This window comes from Myiozetetes cayanensis, unplaced genomic scaffold (genome assembly GCF_022539395.1).
Source record: "Myiozetetes cayanensis isolate MyiCay16 unplaced genomic scaffold, myiCay2020 scf1, whole genome shotgun sequence".
Lineage (NCBI taxonomy): Eukaryota > Metazoa > Chordata > Aves > Passeriformes > Tyrannidae > Myiozetetes > Myiozetetes cayanensis.
In genome coordinates this window covers 89,025,789-89,044,321 of record NW_026086604.1, presented here as the reverse complement: position 1 = coordinate 89,044,321, position 18,533 = coordinate 89,025,789, and the positions used below count along the sequence as shown (strand labels likewise).

Genomic DNA, 18,533 nt, shown 5'->3' with positions numbered 1-18,533 from the left:
CATATTCTAGGGCTAGAACAAGTTCTGTATCCAGCAGGGCAAAGCTATAGACCCTCTCCCACCCTGAGGCTTCTCAGTGTACAAAACATTTTGCTTTTTTCCACACAAGAGATAAGATCTTGGAATTCAAAGCTGCATCCCTTTCAGATGCAGAAAACCTGTTCAGCACTAGAAAGCTTAATCTTACCTTTTCTGAGGCAGGTATAATTCAGGTAAACACAACACAGTTGAAGAAAAGGTATCCAGAAGTTATTTTTATGAACTGGTAAGCAGCCATCTGTCCACAAACAATCACAGCCTGCCCCCAAGACAAGGCTCCTTTATGGCTGAACTTGTCTGGCATCATGCCCTTTGTTTGCTGACTGTTGAATTATGGCTCACGAATTCACCCCATGTTCTTTCTGCCTTCCCTGTACTGCTTGTGCCTATTGTTGTATCTGTTTGACCAAAAAGAAGAAATAAGAACAAAAAAACTTAAATGGTTGTGCTTTGGTTTATAGTAAACCTTCATTTTCCTTAAGAACTAAATATTTGTTTTGATCAGCACGCATATCAGGACCTTCCACATTAGCTTACTAAAAATCTTGCCCCAGAAATCTGAGTACAACCCAATCCAATCTGCATATACACCTGCTCTCTAAGTTTGAAAGTGTCAAAAGTAATAGCATCTGATGGGGGAAAAAAAAAAAAAAGAAGAAGAAAAAGTGCAGTCATATGTAAGTCAGACAGGATGAATGTTCTTTTCCTATAACCTCAAAGGGATTTTATCTTCACTGAGATGTGAACTAGGCAAGTGTTATGAAAGCTGTAGTAGCTGGAGAGGTATCACCAAGGTTCCTTCATAATGAAATTTCCTCTCACTTTTCACTGAATTGTGTGCTAGAAGATTATCTTATATGCTAGAAAATGACCATATTTCACCTCTTGCTCAGAGATAACCACACCTAGGATGCTTAGTATGCACAAGTCCAAATGCATAATGCATAAAAATGTGTTATGCTCATGCAAAGAATAAATCCACAATATCATCACTGCCCTCCCAAAACCCCCAAACTACACTAACCAAAAAATCCCCACCTCCCAAAAAACCCAAATCTTTTTGAACAATAGTATATATGCCAGATCAGTGAGCCTGTTCTGGCCTTTGCAAGTTATTGGAATGGTTGACACTGGACAGTGATTAAAAACTAACTATAGAACACATAAATCTAGTTTGGGGAGTCCTTTATAAATGTGTGTAATTCCTGTAAAAGGATTTCTTACAATGAAGACATGAATGAGATGAAAACAAGGAAACTCTTCCATTCTAATGTTAGTTACCTCTAAAACATCTTCAAGGAACAGTTACAGTTGGAAGTGACCAGGATGAAACTCGCTATCCAATTAGAAAAAAAAAAAGAAAAAAGGGATCAAATGTAATGGCAAACACTGACATCAGTAGCAGTTAACCTGTGATACTAAGTATTATTGTAACAGGATTTAATTAAAAATGTAAACGAGCACAGTAAACCAGTTCAGCTTGATTTTTAAAAAGGTCCATCTCCAAAATGCACACAAGCTAGAACTGAAAGGCAAGATCCACCATAGATACATGATACTCAGCATGTGCATAATACAACGCTCTGTATAACTGAACACAAATGTAAATAGAGTCACGGATCTATGGGGAAGGTTTCTGCCACCCGGCCTCAAGAAGAAAATTCATTAGTCTGCACTGACAGTAAGCTCTTGTTCAACACATGGCACAAAAGCCAGGAGCAAACATAGCAACACCCTGAGACTTTAAGGACACTCAGGAAGTAATCTCCAAAGTAAGAAGGAGAGGAATAGTTGGTTTTGCTACCTCATTTTATTTGAGAAAAGCCAGGTAGGTTTTCTACAAGAATTTTCTGCTCAATTATTGACCCAGAAATACATGAATCTTTGTTGCTTTGGGCTTTCCAAAATGTTTCTTGGAGAACCACAGATTCACCATCACTAATCAAAGAACACCTGAGACAAAAGCATTTTCTTCCAAGTGTGTCCTAGACCTTCATGCTACATAAATATCTTAATAAAAATAACTGAGGGCAGAAAGCTAAACAATCCAAGAAATGTGCATATTTCCAATTTAAAGGAATAAAATACTCTCCTCAGACTTGCACTTAGAAATAATGTATATTTTCCTAGAAGTGGCCTAAAGAAAAGGCTGTAAAAGATTAACTTGATCACAAGTGTTATTACCATAAAAGTTTGATTTTGGATGAAGCCAAGCACAGAGAGATCATTTTGTACCCCATTTTTTTTTTTATTATACAAGACTAGGAAAAATGTCCTGGAATAATTAGCAGTAAGCATGAAGAAGTGAAGAGAAAACTAAGAAATTATGACATGGGGTTGTTTTTTCTATTTAATGTCTTAAAAATGATTTGCATATTTTTAAGGTAAAGGGAGAACAATATGCTCACTTATCTATATAAGTGGGGAAGGATGGCCTCACAGTAAAGACAGAAGACTAGGAACCAGTGCATGGGGTTCTGGCAAGTTCTGTCTCCTGCTTTCCTGAGTTTGAGTGCTGCCACTCAAGAGCCTTGCACAAAAATTTTCGCCCCTACTGAGCAGAGATAATACTCTCCAGAAAGGATCTGAATATAAAAACTGCATGTGGAACAGCGTGAAGTCCCTGGTGTTACTGAAGTATATAAGTATATAAGCATTAGCATAGAGGTACCTCACCTCAAGAGTTTATGCCATAGCTGTACAGAAAAGCATAAATGGCCACTGCTGATACCTCACCAGGGAGATCAATGACTCTCTTCCCTCCCTGTCCCTGGAGGAAATGTAATCATAGAATCATAGAATGTTAAGGGGTTGGAATGGACCTTAAAGATCATCTAGTCTCAAACCCCCTGCCATGGGCAGGGACACCCCACTGGACCAGGTTGCTCAAGGTCTTATCCAGCCTGGCTTTGAACACTGCCAGAGATAGGGCATCCACCTCCCTAGGCAACCTGTTCCAGTGTCTTACCACCCTCACAGTAAAAAATTTCTTCCCAATATTTCCCGATTTCCTAAATCTCCACTCTTCCAACTTGTACACATTTCCCCCCCTTCTATCACTACAATTCCTGACGAAGAATCCCTCTCCAGCTTCCATATAGGTCCTCTTCAGATACTGGAAGACTGCTTTGAGTTCTCCACGCAACCTTCTCTTCCCCAGGCTGAACAGCCCCAACCTTTTCAGCCTGTCTTTGAACGGGAGGTGCTCCAGTTCTCTTATCAACTTCGTGACCCTCCTCTGGACCTCCTCCAACAGCTAAATCCACCATTAAAGAACTGTTGGGTTTTCACTGAAGATGCACCTTCCACCTCGCACCCAGTTTCTTACTGTGTTGTTTTTTTTTGGTTTGGTTTTGTTTTTTCTTGTTGTTGTTTTTGTTTTGTTTTTTTAACTTAAGGAAAAAAAAAAAGAACTTAATCGAATGTCAGGATTTCTCACTTACACCGGGTACCCGGGTGTCGCCCGGTGGGTCCCGTGGCAGATCCCGCCGGGGATGGGGCAGGGCGGCGCTGCCCCAGCCCCGGCACCAGCTCTCGGCTCGGACGGGCCACTGCTCCTTAAAAACAGCCGGGCTAGCGGCTGGATTTGAAAGCACACATCCATGCACACAGAAAGGTTATTCTCGGGCGCGCCGGACCACCGGGCCGGGTCCCGCGGGGCAGCCCCAGCGCGGCGGCGGCGGCAGAGGAGGCGCGACCTCAGGACACCTTGGAGACACACCGGGAGAGCCCGGCATCCTGTCCCGAGCTGACACCGCCCGCCCGCCCGCCCGGCAGGCGGTCTCTCCGTCCAGCCGGCGGTCTGTCTGTCCGCCTGTCCGACAGACCCAGACCGCCGCCTCCTCGGCGGGCGCAGCTCGTAGACACAAAGTTTTCGTGCCGCCACTTCCCAGCCCAACCCAGACACATTAATCCCCGCGCTCTCCCAGCAGCCTCCCGCGGCGCCTGCCTGCCTCCCCACTCCCTGTCAGCGATTCCCAATAAACTTCCCCCTCTCCCTCCTCCTCCTCCTCCTCCTGCCGTGCCGCCCTCCCGAGCCCCCCCAGCCTCTACCACCGAGCGCCGCGGGGGGGAGGTGGGGGGAGACAAGCAGGAGGGGTAAACCAACGCAGAGAGGCGGGTGAGGGGAGAAGGAAGAGCGTGGCCAAGGGGGTTCCTCGCCCAGCAGCCAATCGGTGGGCGGGCGCGCGGGGCACGCCGGGAGGTGTAGTTCTACGCCGGTCGCCATTTTGTGGCGAGGGAACTACAACTTTCCTCGCGAGCAAGGGTAATTCTTGGGCCCTGCGCGGCCAAACGTGACTTCCAGGTGCTGGCAGCGCGGCGGGCCCCCCGGTGCGTGCCCACGCCCGGGGGAGGCGCGGCGGTCGCACGGACGGAGCGGAAGGGAGAGCCCTTGGCAGGCAGGAGGCTGCTGCGGGGCGGGGAGGGGGCAGGGCAGGGCAGGGCAGGGCGACCGAGCGTGGTGCACACTGAGGGACCGTCGGAAAACTCCGCGCTGGGGCTGCGGCGGAGAGCTCGCGGCGACCTTGGCTGCCAGGTGGCCGCGCTTAAATGCCAAAAGAAGAGAGGTGGGAGGAGGGGTGGGGGGTGGGAGAGGGAGGCGCGTGACGCTTGACCCGCATGGAGTGTTTAGCGAGGCCTGTTGCATGCGCTGAGCGCGGCGTTGCGGCTGCTGCCCCGGTTGGGAATTGAGGGCGAGCCCTAAGCCGTGTATGTATGTATATGTGTGTGTGCGTGTGTCCGTGTATATATATATATATATTTATATATATATATATACACACACATACAGGCGCGCGCGCACACACACACGCAGACATATATATTAAAAAAAAAAAAAAAAAAAAAGAGAGAGCCAGGTCCATTTAAAGTTGCTGGCGGAGAGCTGTTCTCATTGGTTAGGGGGGGAGCTGGAGGAGCGGAGACACACACGGTGCGTGCAGCCCTCGCTGCCGCCGCTGCTGCCGCCGGAGCCGCCGCCGCTGCTGGAGTTGTCCCTGCTGCTTTCCCTGCTGCAGCGGCACAAACGTGACTTCCAACGTCCCGATTATTTATCTTCTCCTCCCGGCCCCTCTCCTGCTCCAAGATGTAACTACAGCTCTGACACTAAGGACCTGCAGATCGCTTAGGCGGCTTGAGAAAGAGAAAAGGGGATATCAAGGGCGTCGTTTTTTTTTTTTTTTTTTTTTGTTTGGGGGATATTTTCCATTATAATGCTTCACTAAAGTGATTTTTTTGTTGTTGTTTCCTTCGCATTCGTCTTTTTTTTTTTTTCTTTTTCCGTCCCCCATTTCTCGGATTTATTGCTAGGAGAATCACATTGTGAGGAAAGAAACTCGGATTACAAGATACCACTACAAACAACCCCCTCCCCCTTGGATTTTTTCGGTATTTTTTATTTTTTTTTTAATTGTCGCGGCTTTAATTCATGAAGCAATTGTCCCCTTTTGCAATCAGAATTTGGATACCAGAATGAGCAAAGAAAGACCCAAGAGGAATATAATTCAAAAGAAATACGTAAGTGGTCATAACATATATCGTTTGACTCCCAGTTTTAGGAAATGGCAGTGAATGTCAAGTTTATAGCTAATCCTGCAGCTCTAAGGCTTTGAGAACAAATGTGATGCTGAATTTGATTTTTTCTGTGGTGTGGTGGGGGAGTTTCAGAGGCCCCTTTTAACGGGCAAGCCTCTCCAGTTTGGTTATAAAACCAGATTTGTGTAGCGATTCCTCCGGTGAATAAATGTATTGACCTCAAATGACACAATCATAATCTAGTTTTAGATGAAACGCGGGGAGCTCGGGGGGCTGCCGCGGTAATGTCACCGAACTGCATTTTCAAGGGGTTTCATTAATTTTGCGCTTTTGCATGCGAAGAGATATTTGTTTTGGTTTTTTGGCTGTTTTTGTGGTTTTTTTCTTTTCTTTTTTTTTTAATGATCTACGTGTGTCTATCCCCGTCTCGTGAAGCGGCGGCGGTGGTTGTTGGAAGCCCTTTAAGTTGAAACCGAGTGTCTGGTTATGGCGAGCTGGTTTCTCGCAGTACCACATCCCATCTCCTGTGTGTGATCCTCGGCTGCTCTGCCTTGCGATAGACGCCGGAGCAGCCGGGGATCGCCTTACGGGCATAGCGTTCCTAGGGATTGACCGAAATAATGAGGAAAATGGCTCGGTACAGTTTTAAAAATAATTCATTATAATGGCTCGAAAATTTGGGCTAATCCAGCGCAGCCCGGGCTGTATTTCTGCCTCTCTTTATTCAGCCGCTTAACCAATCCCTTGTAATTGTCTAATCCTTTAAACATATAAATGTGGATGGGTAGTTAGATTTTTGTTCGTGCTCCAGTTACGTTTTGATTGGCACAGGGCAGTTTTTCTTTGCGTTTGGAAAAACGGAGGGGATTATGCATATATGCAGTAGAGCGAATAATGATTTTTATGTGAACGTTAAAAAAATTTATATATATATATATATATGTGCATTGTGTCTCCCCTCTGCCTCCTCCAAAATTACAAATATTCGCTTCTGGGTGTGTTTGATGCGAGGCTTTAAAAGTTGTAGGTTATATCGTGTCTTGTCGCCTGCGCCGATTTCTTTCAGCGAGGGGTGTTCCTTGGCAGGGAGGGTGACCTTCGGGACACTTTCCCTGGCTATTATATAGATTTGGTAAAAACTGCAGTTGACTCCAGCTGACTGCCCGCTATCGATTGCCCGCCCCGCTGAAACGCTGCCCGGGGGTGGTGGTGGAACGATGGATGTATGTTTGGGGGGGGGGTTGGTGGTGGTGGTGCGCGGTATTTCGGAGCTGCCTCCCCCTCTCCTTCCCCCCACCCCCTCCTGCACCCCCTAAATTTCCGAATTAAAATACATCCGCATTGCAGAGGAGAGGGGAGCCCGGGGCCGGCGAGTTTAAACTATGGCATCGAAATGGGAACGGCGGGTGGAAAGTGTGGCGAAACACGCGAGGCGTCCACGTTTCCCAGGCAGGCAGACAAAAGCGGGGCGGGGGTGGACGGGACGTGGTGGGGAGGAAACTGCGGTGTTAATAATTAAAGCTGGGGGGGGGGGGAAGGAAAAGGGAGAGATCGCCCCAAACCCCGGCTCTCCCCGGGCTCGCCGGAGCGAACAATGCGGCGCCGCTCCCGCACCGCCGGGCAGGGGATGCGAGCGCGGCTCCCGGGGAGGGAAGGCAGGAGGGACGGGGGCGGACAACGTGCCGCGGTGCTTCCGCGGTCACAACTTCGCGGTGGCGCTTTTCGTTTAACCCTTCTCCCCCCCGCCTTGCTCTCTTTTCCCCCCGCCCCCTCCCCGTTTTTTTTCGTTTCTGGCGGGGGGCGGCGGTGCCGGCGGGGCGCGCTGGCGGCGGCGGCAGCAGCAACAGGTTGCGGTGGCAGTGGCGGAGCCCGCGGGCCGCCGGCCACGCCGCCGCCCGGCCAGGTTCGCCCCGCTCCCCGTGACGTCACAAAGGGACGGGCCTGCGCGCCGCGCAATCCTCGGCGCCCCCCCCAGCGCTCCGGCTCGCCCCCCCCCGCCGTGACGTCAGAGCCGGGGTGGGGGCGGGAGGAGCCCCCGGGGCAGCTCTCGGTGCCGCCGCGGGGGGGTGAGGGGGGCAGGGAGGGGGCGGCCCGGGCCAGGTGAGCAGGTGCGGGGCCGCCCTGCCCGCCTCGGGCTGCGAGGTGGGAGGAGAGCGCCGGTCACGTCGCCCCCGTGGAGACACGCGTGGTGGCACGTCTCCTCCTGCCCGTGACCTTCGGGCGCTACGGCAGCCTGGCGGAGCGCGGCCGTCGCCGCCTCCTCCTCCTCCTCCTCCTCGCCCGTGCCAGCACAGGCTTCGCCTGTTCCCCTGAACAATGGTCCCGGTGTCGGGCCCTGCCGCCCGGCTCGGGTCCCTGGTGCCCCCAGCCGCGGAGGTGATGCCCCGCGGTGAGGAGCTGCCTGCCCGCCCCCAGCCGCACAGGCACCAAGTGGTGCTTTGTGGCCCCGCTCCTCTCGTACCGCTGCGGGTTGTCATAGAATCAAGAGTCACGGATCGGTTTGGGGTGGAAGGCTGTACCTTGAAGAACATCCAGTTCTAAGCCCCCTGCCGTGGGCAGGGGCACCTTCGACTAGACCGGTTTTCTCAGAGCCCCGTCCAACCTGGCTTTAACCTGGCCTTGTGGTGTCGGGAGCAGAGCCTGTTCAGGCTGCTGCCGCCGTTTCTTCTTTTCGGCATTTGCAAAATGAATTCCGAAAACAAGAAGGTGGTGAGAACAATGGAGTAAAGCCTGTGTGTTGTGGGCTGCCATCGCGGGGCTTGGCTCCCCACTCCGTAAGTGGTCGCAATTGAAAGTTCTCTTAAACTTTGGGAGCGTTATCTTTTGTGACTGGTAACCCAGGAATGAGGAAATCCGTGTATGCATCTTTTTTTCCTGTGGTTTGAAAACGCTATCACTTAATTTTTAAAAGAACCATGGCTGACTCATACAACTCTTTCTTTTCACTTTACCCTCCTCCTTCTCAAACATCTTTACATATCAAATATTGCCTTTTGGCTCAAGCCTCAGAAAACTGACAGCTTTGTAAAGCATCCACCGAGAAGCCAGACTGCGTTCAGTATGCGCTTGGAATTAATAGTTCTTAAATGAAAAGCTTTGAAGTCTTAAGCGTAATTTCACAGGTGCGTTTTTCTGCCCGTTTTTGTGATTCTGAATAGCAAATCTTCTGGTTTTGCTGGCTTAGGTCTCAGAGTATCAGATATGGTTTGCTGCCTTGAAATATCTGCAGGGTTCTATCACGGTAGCAGATGGCAAAATACAATTACGGAGTAATGTCAGTACTGTTGCCTCGTGTGATTCGTTTCCTTGTCCTCTAGAAGTAAAAGTCCTGTAGTCTGCCATGAGGTGACATGCTTCACCTACCGATGGCCTGGTAAGCCCCTCAGACAGAGGGCCCACAAGGCCCTGGTAGGATTAGCGTGCTGCAGACATCTGAGGAGAGCTCCTGTGAGTGTAGCAGCCTTTGTGCTTGGAGCAGACTGGGGAGTTTTGGGGGAGATGGTGACCGTGCAGCACCACCACCTCCTTCTGCATCAGGGTTGTTTGTGCAGGGGCCTGACCCTGGGCATTCAGGGCTTCAGCCGGACTCTCCTGCCCTGTTTTTTTTTTTTTTTTTTTTTGTGGGAGTTTCCTCGTTTCTTTCCTGCAGCCCCACAACTGACAGCAGGCTTTAAGTCTGACCACTTCCTACAAGAAATAATGTAAATATGTCGTTGGCAGCAGAGGTGGTATTGAGTGTACATTGCATCTTATTTCACATCACCTTCTGGGACTTTCTTGTGTTAGGTCTCTTTCAGGCTTGCAGTAACAATTCCAGCAGCGTAGCACACTCAAGTCTTTTTTTTTTTTTTTCCCCCTCCTCTATGTGAAACTTAAGGATGCTAACTGCACTTGAGAGCTGCGTTTGGGTTCCTCTTAACCTCCTCCTGGTCTCTTGAGATTACAACATTATGTTGTAAGTGGCTATAGGGTAGTGCATAAGTAGAAACTAGTAATTAAAATACTTTTTTTTCTTTAAACGAACATTTTCTATCAACAAATGCTTTGCCCTGAGATACTAATGGACTCCTGCTCACTCTGATGGACTGCAAGCCAGGAGTCTGTGTAATATGCTGTCCAGAGTGAATTACAACGAATCAAGGCTCCTGTGAAGAGTTTCTAATGTTCATTAAGCACTTCCACCTTCTCTGATGAGGCCTACTAAGCCAGCATTAAAAACATATTACCCCTGCCTTTTCTGTAGATGTAAAAGTAACAGTTAATGTTATGCATATGCTAAAGTGTGGTATAAACGTCAGCTGATCCTGTAGGGCAGTAGCATTCCCTCCATTTTATTGTTTGATGAAAAAGAAAGAAGTCTAAATTACTTGCCTGGAGCTACATGCTGTAACAGCGGCAGAGTTGGAACTAATCTGTATTTCTGCTGCCTTGTCCAATATTCTATCCTGAAGCTTACAGGTTTTTACTACGAGGCACGACATCTGCATTATGGGGGCCACTTTATGCAGTTCCAACTTTCTAAAAAATTTTCCCCCTCCCCAGTTATAGTCTGGACTGTTAGATTAACATTTTAGTTTTAGCATAATAATAAAATAGAAGAGGCATTTCATTACGGATGCTTCTTTTCAGTGATTATCGTACTCTGCAGCTGATAGAGACCAGTTGATACTGTGATGACTCAGCTGTGTGAGTATTACATAAAGTAGGTCAATTTTTAAATCTCGGAGTTTGAAGCTAAAGAGACTCCACGATTAAAGTTTGTATTTTGTTTATACACATTACTGTTATTTCCTGGTTTGAACATATCTGAAAGTTCTTGAGGAGGAATGAAATGGTTTTTTGGGGTTGATTTAGAGGTTGGTTTTTGGCCATTTTTATTGTATAGTGACTGAATTCAATCAACTTGAAGTTGACAGAGGGGAAAGACCAGCTGCTTTAATTTCTAAAGTTTCCAGTTTGCAGCAGTCAAGTGAAAGGGAGGCTTTAAAGGTAATTTTTAAGTAGGGAAAAAACCCCAGAAACACGTTTATTATTTTTCATTACAAGCACTCCGCTTTTGTGTGATCTAGCAGATGTGGAATTTGCAGAGGAATACATGCTCCTTCTAAATCCAAATTTGCATTTAAAACATTCTGGTTTTCCCCCTTAGTCCTTTGCGTGGCTTTCTTCCCAACTATAAATGTAAACCAAGTGTAAATGATGCATTGTTTGCCTTAGTGGGCAGACAGTCTGAAAACAATAGTGCTGATGGATTTGACTGCCTCTGTGTAAGATTAACGGGACATTAACATTCAAGTCTAATAATGCAAATTTCAGTGTTGCCAAACCTGAACTTCCCTTAAGTATTTCCTGATGCTGATGGCCCTAAATGTCCCTACACTACAGGCCAAAACTTCAGTTGACAGTTTTTAACCTGTTGTTAGGACTTTAGAGAAAAGGGTAAATTGTACCTGGAGTTTAATGTCCAAGAGAGTGCTGAAGTATGGTACATATATACTTTTTATACTTAACCAACATTTTTTATTTAAAGCAGTTTTAAGTGGTAGGAAGCCACCAGGAGACTTAAAAGCTGAAACTCACTTGTAAAATTCAGGTCTAGTGTGTGAGGATTACTTGGCGCTGAATTTCAGATACAGGAAATAATATGCTTGCCAAAATGTATTTGGTGTTCTTTTAGATCTTTGATGGGTTGGTTGTTTTGCTGGCTCATTACTTCTGGGAATATTGGATGCAATCCTTCTTGGTTTTTAACAGGCAGATTTTATTTGGGAACTCTTGGTTTTCATTTGGAGGAGTGGGCTTATTTCAGTCAGTCACAAAAACATTTCCTCAATGAATCAGTAGGTAGAAGGTTTAAAACTGTTTGCCATTTCACTTGCTCGGGTTTCACACTTTCCCTCGTGTAATGACATCCTGTTCTGATGTTGTTCCTTCAGTAATCCGACAGAGGCCTGGTATTTCCAGTGGTGGGCTGTGGGAAAGGAATAAACCCTTTAATTATAGCAGTGAGGTCTTGTTTGAAAATTTGCTAGCTCTTTTCCCCTTCATGTGGCCTTTCTTTTTGTGCATCCCTTCCCTATGCAGATGAAGGGTCTGACGCTGTAAAATGCTGCTCTGCAAGCATGGCCATGATCAGTGGCAAAGCTGAGCTGTGGCTGAGACCATGGCCTTGCTGAATGCCATGTCTCGAGGCTCTCAGCTAGGGTTCACGGCTCCCTGGTCTGCGGGCAGACGGATGCTGTGAGTGCCCCCCATCTGCTCCTGTGCCAAGTTTATTGGCTTAATTTATGCTGCTGCAGAAAGCCTTTCTGAGTGACCAGCTTGGCTGAGCGCTGAAGCAAGATAAAAAAGGGCTCAGGTGGAAATCATCATTGCACTGGTACACGAAGGGAAGAGTGGCACGTGAAGCTGCTTCAGCACTTCTGCAGCAAATGTCTTGTCTCACCTGGACTGATGTGTCATAAAGAATATCCCCTATTTTTATCTGGGGAATAAACCCCTCCTTTAGTAATGCCTGAAGATGGGATTGTGTGGTTAAAAACCTGCATTGAAAACAAAATGAGGAGCCTAACTAGAGTTTCTGTATGCATCTAGGCCAGGCCTGTGGAGCCAGAGTAGTTTCTGGTCAGGTTCAGTTTAGTGCTTGTAGGATTACTATAGTTGCATTCAGACATTTTGACACTGCTAAAATCAGTTCAGCAGAAATGTGACGATGCCCACAGAAGAGTTCATAATTGCATCACTCGAGGGGCATGACTTAATCCTTTCTAAATGTATCCCCTCTGTAATCTACCTCGTCTTTGCTGCATGGCTTCTTGCGGCCTTTTCTGCCAATTTCTTCCCTAGATTTGCTCTGCAAAGAGGCAGCTTTGGATCTGTGACTGTTACTATATTTCTTTTACTTTCTAAAGGCTAGAGGAGAAATGCAAAAAATAAGAATCAGGTTGAGAAACTGTGGCCTGCTGCTGTGCTCCAGGAGGGTTTGTGGTATTTGAGTCCCTGTGCTCTGCTGTCAGTTCTTTAAGCTTGCCTTGCTGGTCTGACATCTTTTGGATGACGTGGTGGTTGCAGGAGATTAGCGTGTTTTGGCACACACACGCTATGATGACTGGCTAACGATATTTATAAAGTTCAAAAATAAACCATGGAAGATCATTCTGACATAATCTACTAATCTTAGTTTTGCACTTTGATACTGTGTTGTCTGAGCCAAGTCAGGATAACTATATATTGCAAGCAATTCAGTTTTAGCTTTGCTTGCAGATTAGTGCTTTAAATTAAGAACGATGGGAGTGAATTTGGAGAAATTACCAGCTATATGCATATTCCGTGCCTATTTTTAAAACAGATCTATGTGAGTGGGTAGAGATAAATGCTCCGCAATATTTATGGATTTGTTGTGTACTGGCATTTTGATGTGATGGCCTTTTCCTTCATGGCCCACGAGAACAGGATGGTGTTCTTTGTCCTTTCCTGCAGTAGTATGTTACGGAAGGGACTTTCTTTTCTCTTTAAGGATTATGTTTTATTTTTTTTCTGAATAAAAATAAATCTTTGCTTTGGGTAAACTTCAGTCTTATGTTAGGCATCCTGCTAGTCACGCTGTATTTTGGGGAGGTCCAACCAAGAGAGTAAGCTTTTGAAGCTCCTCAGTAACAGGAATTCAGTTTTCCCCGGACCCTGACAACTCCATTTAAACTGCTAAATAATGATTTTCTAGCTACATTTTTGAATGGCCTGCATTTATAAGAAATAAAAAGGGGAACTTGCAGATGAAAAGCATGTGAGTCCAGTCAATTGCAATGTACAAATAGTTTTTGAGGTTGCTACTATTAAAGTGGACAGAAACCATGAGTCTTGGACAAGAGTCTGTTCAGTGTCTCACTCTTTTGAGATGCTTATCATTATTTTTATGAGTTGTTATATTTAACGTATAATTTTCTATGGTGTCCTGAAACTGGGAGTCTTTATGCCCAAAAAGTACACAGCCTAGAAATTGCATTTAGACTTTTAAGATGATGTAGTCTGCCACCATATGTTTATAGTTTTTTTTCTTTCTATGAGATACCCTTCAGGCAGGCAAAGGGTGATTTAGAGAAGGGATATCTTTCCTTCTTTCTCGCCTTTTTATGTCATGGCTATTACTTTCAACCAGTTTGTCCCACAGAGTTCTCTTTGGTACATCAAAGTTGTAAGCCAAATCTCTCAGCTGCAGTGTGCATATTAAAACCCCTGTAATATGAATTTCCAGCCCTGCATGTATGCCAGATCAATTAACTTGTTAACTCAGCTTGAGCTGGAAGAAAAAAAAAAACCTGCTTCTGTTTTGGTTTGAACCCTACAAAACTTGGTCCAGACATTGGAGTTTATAAAACTCAAAGCCAAGTGAAAAGAAGGATTTCTATTATTGTCTTTTAAGTTGACTGATAACTAGGCTGATGTTGTACGGGGTTTGTTTTTGGATGATGTTCCAAGTGACCAGCCTTAATGTGAGTGCATTTCAGATAAGGATGACCTAGATGGGTGCCTGAGATGTGGTTTTCTGATTGATAGTCACTTTTTTACCCCCTCTTGAAGTGTAGTGATAATGATGAAAATTCTCATGGCCTATTGCCATCTTGCAGACTTGCTTCCTGAGTGGTCTAATATTCCCTCTGGCTGCCTGTTCCCCCTGTCTTCTGAAGGCCAGCATGTGTACCGGGGGATAACTCCCACTGCAGACTGGGGACTTTCCAGGCTAAAACTGAACTGACAAAGTGCAGTTGGTTTTTTTAATGTGGATTCATGTAATATTGCCGTTTGTGATGTAGCTGGAAAAATACTTGGTCTGGGGAAGGTGTTGCAGGGGCACACTGTGAAGTGGCAAGGATTGTGTCTGTTAGCAATAGAGTGAGTTTCAGTGGGCTGTGAAATTATTACTAAATAGGAGTCAAGATCCATGTTTTATTTCGCAGCAAGCAAAATTAGCTGTCCTTGTTTGTTCTAAGGATTGTTCGGGTATAGATTTTGATGTACTGTCTTACTGCTGGAAGCGTGGTGAATATTAAATAATGTTGAAATGACGTTAGGCCTCTCAGGTGAAAATGAAGCTGAAGATGTTGGTGCCTGTGGTCACAGTAGTGCCATAATCATTTCCAAAGTGCTAAAATATGTTGGAAGAGGATTAAAAATGTACCCCTGTTACATGTTATGCTTGCTTAAGTAGGATTTGGACAATTTTATACTTAAACAAGAGAAATAAAAAGGGGAAGAAAATAAAATTAAGATAGCTGTGCTACTGGAGAGTAAGTTCCACTGCTAAATGTGGTAAAACAACTACTACTTTTTTTAATTCAACAGCCACACACCCCACAATACAAGAGCTCCACTGTGGAAGTGAAGCCAAGTATACTGTTCTGTTTTCTACATTTTAGCATAAAGACCTGCTTACATGAGGGAGTTCATTCAGAAATTTCCCATGGCTTTATTTGTCTTATTTTGTACTGCAGAATAATAAGTTCAGATAACTGCTTTTTTTGTTCAAACTACTCCTGCCTATTGAATGTACAAGTGAAGTGCTGATGTATTTTTGCCTCAGGTTTCCAAGTAGTGTGAGAAGGGCAAACAGTGTCAGATCAAAAAGTTACAAAAAACAAGGTTTCCTATAATTATAGAAAGAGCAGGATGTGGCATCACATGCCTTTTTCTCATCATTGAAGCCAGCAGTGGTGACCCTGACTTGTTCCTTCGTGGTGTAGTGCTTTGGCCATATCAATACGACCAAAGAGCTGCATGTGAAATAGGATCACTGAAATTGTCAGTTATGCCAGTGCTCTGCTTTCTTCCTTCACCTTCTGGTCTTTAAATGGCCTGGTTTCAGTGCAAGCCTGCAAGACTTTTTAGTGGCACAGTTAAGGGAGCAGTGGAGCCCAGGGACCTCTTTACCTCTTCTGTGGATTAAAAAAACGTGTGAAACTGCACCCTCAGTTTCGATCCAGCAAGGCGCTAGAGCACGTGCCTCTCTCAAATGTATGAATACTCTTACTGACGTCAGCTGAAGTACTTGGAGCTTGTGAGCTAAGCACATGCCGAAGTGCTTTTCAGGGCTTGAGATTTTGCCGTTCCTGTGTAAGTGTGTGCAAGTATTTGCAGGCAGGAATGTTAGTTTTCTAAGAGGGTGGTAGGCATTTAATGGTTTTAATGGCTTTACTAAATGTAGTGCTGCGTGGGGTTTTTTTCGCCCTGAAATGTTTCCTTTTCTTTTTGCTTCTTAGCCTCTTAATATTTTATTTAAATGTAATAACTATTATTTTTCTTTTCTTATTCTTTATTATAGTATGCATGTGTGCATAGTACTGGCGTTTTTGCAGTGCACTCCCCCCTCTCTTCTTTTTTTCCAGTGCTGTGCTTTTCTCCCTCTCTTTTCTGTGTATTTCTCTGATTGAGCTCCTCTATCCACTTTGTCCCTGTGTGATGAAAGTAGCTCTTAGAAAGTTACTGCCATCTCTTTGCAAGAAAGCAGAATGAACTATTGTCACAGTATTATTTCCATTTCCCGAAGGCCAAACTGGGACATGAGGAAAGGTTCATGAAGCTCATTTGGGGGGCCAGCTTCATAGGAAATACTTTGGAAGGGGATGGATTGTACTGTTGCTCCTTGTCTCTCAGCCTATGTGCAGAATTTGAGTGTTGGTTATAGAAAATACCGACTGTGTACTTATGTTTTGCAAGGCTCAGCAAACTGTTAATGTGGAAATACTATGGAGGAAAAGTAGAACGTGGCCCTGATCATTCCTTTTTACAGTCCTTTTATGAACTTTTGGGAAATCAAATCCTGCTGATGTGAGCATTCAGGAAAAGCTAATTTCATATTTCACATACATTAAAGGCTTTTATTTATAAGCCATTAATATTCATGCTCTTTCAGTCAAGAGCAGCTTTTTGTGACACGACTGACCAGTCATAAAAACCCTTGCATAGCTTCCATTATTGAAAGGAGCCCTGCAATCTTCATTTGAGTGTGACCTTCCAAAATAACTAATGATAGTCAGATTTCTTCAAGCCTGGGTGGCAGACCAGCTATAACAACTTCTGGACCCTCTTGCTTTGGAGAGCAGGAATACAGTTTTCAGCATAAATATGTCAAGAAAAGTATGGTCTCTTTAAGTCTTCTAGGTAATACAATTTCTTTATCTCATACTTAGTATTTCATTATAATACCACTTCAGCTGGCTCCTATGAAAGCTGGTTGTGTATCATGCAGAAGAAGGAAATGTATTTATGATGTAGATAATTATGTTTTCCCCCTCATAAGAATATCTTCTTACATTCCTGTTGATTTCTCTTCCTTTCTTAGTGTCATTTTATGCCTGTTACTCTTGCAGTCAAGGATGCCGTGAAATTAATTCTCGGTAGGCATTTTGGAAGTTACTCGTTCTCTAATTTGGATGGAGGAAAGTGAATGAGTAAATTGTTACTTCCTTTTTGTCACTAACTTTGTCAGATCCTGCCAGTGGTGAGCCTGTCATTTTTTTCCCCCTTGCAGACTGCCCATCTCTTAATGCACTATAATCACTGGTCTCCTCACACCTGATGACTAGTCAGGCCGTTCCTGCTAGGCCTCGCCTCCTAGCCCAAGTGGGACCAGGAGCAGCATTCATGCATGCATGCCTATCTGTATGTGTCCTGCTTTCGCCTCTGGAATAGCATTGAGCTCGGCACAGGGATTCCCTGGCAGAGTGGTCAAAGGTTTTTTAGCTTTTTGGAAGGTTTTTTTCTGCATATGCCTTTGCCTTACTTTTCTTTCTCTCCTTTTTTGTGTCCCAGTTCACCTTGCATAACCATGAGTAGGTGCTACTGGCTGAAGGACTGTCTGGTTATCAGCAGTCTCAGAATCTATCTCCTTCACATGAGGTGTTTCAAATCTTTGTCAGTTTATTGCCTGCACACTACAAGCGTGACTGCAGCTGCATCTGGCTTCGTCTGGGAAGCAGAAATGTGCTCAGCTCTGGAGAGCTAACCTGCCCTCCAGCACAGTTTGTGAAACCAAGGTTAGTATAATGTGAGAAAAACAGCCAGGATATTTATCCGTGGTTGGAATCCTGCTCATGTGGAGGAGGCTTGCCCTGAGTTCTTGATTAGGTCCTAGCACTTGAGGCGCATAGGTATAGAAATGAAGCTGCAACACTTCTTGGGGAATGAAGAAATGAACTTTTTATTAACAAAGGAAATGAACTGTCTTTATCCATCTTGGGAGTATTTTTGCTGCTTTTATTGCATGTGCTCCCTCAGCACTGTGTTGTGGTCATGGCTTCAGAAGGTCAGCTACAGCTTGTCTGATGGACATGATAGCTTAGGAGGGAAATGCTTCCTCATCTTTTATGAAGAATATATATATGAGCACACTACGCTGTTGCTTTTGTAAGAAGACTTTGAAGGTGTCTGTTCAGGCATGCTTTTGAAGGTGTTCTGAAATTGTTCCCAACTATCCTCTGTATAGGTGATTTATCACTGTTCTTCTGTTCTCATGGAGCAGTAAATAGCATCTGGGCTGAAAGGTTATCCTTTCTCCTTAAAAGACTTCGTGCTGTTGCACTGCTTCTTCCTTTATTCCATGCTCTCCAAATGTCCAGGTATTTTTTCCCCAAAAGAGAAGACCCAGTATTTTAATCATGAACCCACATGTTACAAAGCTGAAACAACACAGTATAGCACTTCAGCTTTGAAAACTCCTTCCTCTGTGGAGGAATGCCATTAGATAGTTCAGCTGGTTTACAAATTTCCAATCCACTGACTTTCTCAGTGATTAGATAATTTTCAATAAAAGCAAGAATCTGCAGTTGATCTGAGAGAGTTAATACATAGTTTAGTTTCAACACATGTGAATAAAGCTAAGCCCATGCATAAACTAGTCTAGTTAAGGAGAACAAAATAATACGTAATCTCTTGAGGCAACCCTTTGAAAAAAGAAGTAATATCTT

The 18,533-nt window shown here is 45.1% G+C and overlaps 1 protein-coding gene across 2 annotated transcripts in view; it reads left to right on the top strand.

The window, feature by feature from the left end:
• Positions 1 to 4,881: 4,881 nt before the first annotated feature.
• The window catches only part of JARID2 (jumonji and AT-rich interaction domain containing 2), a 215,211-nt gene continuing 201,559 nt past the window's right edge, over positions 4,882 to 18,533 (top strand). The window contains exon 1 of one of the 2 annotated variants that reach the window (XM_050307645.1): positions 4,882 to 5,556. In XM_050307645.1, coding sequence (XP_050163602.1) covers positions 5,512 to 5,556 — 45 coding nt within the window. In that variant the 5' untranslated portion in view covers positions 4,882 to 5,511. Of the gene's footprint in view, positions 5,557 to 7,016; positions 7,024 to 18,533 lie in introns of those variants that run through there. The other variant, XM_050307717.1, reaches the window with a different exon arrangement.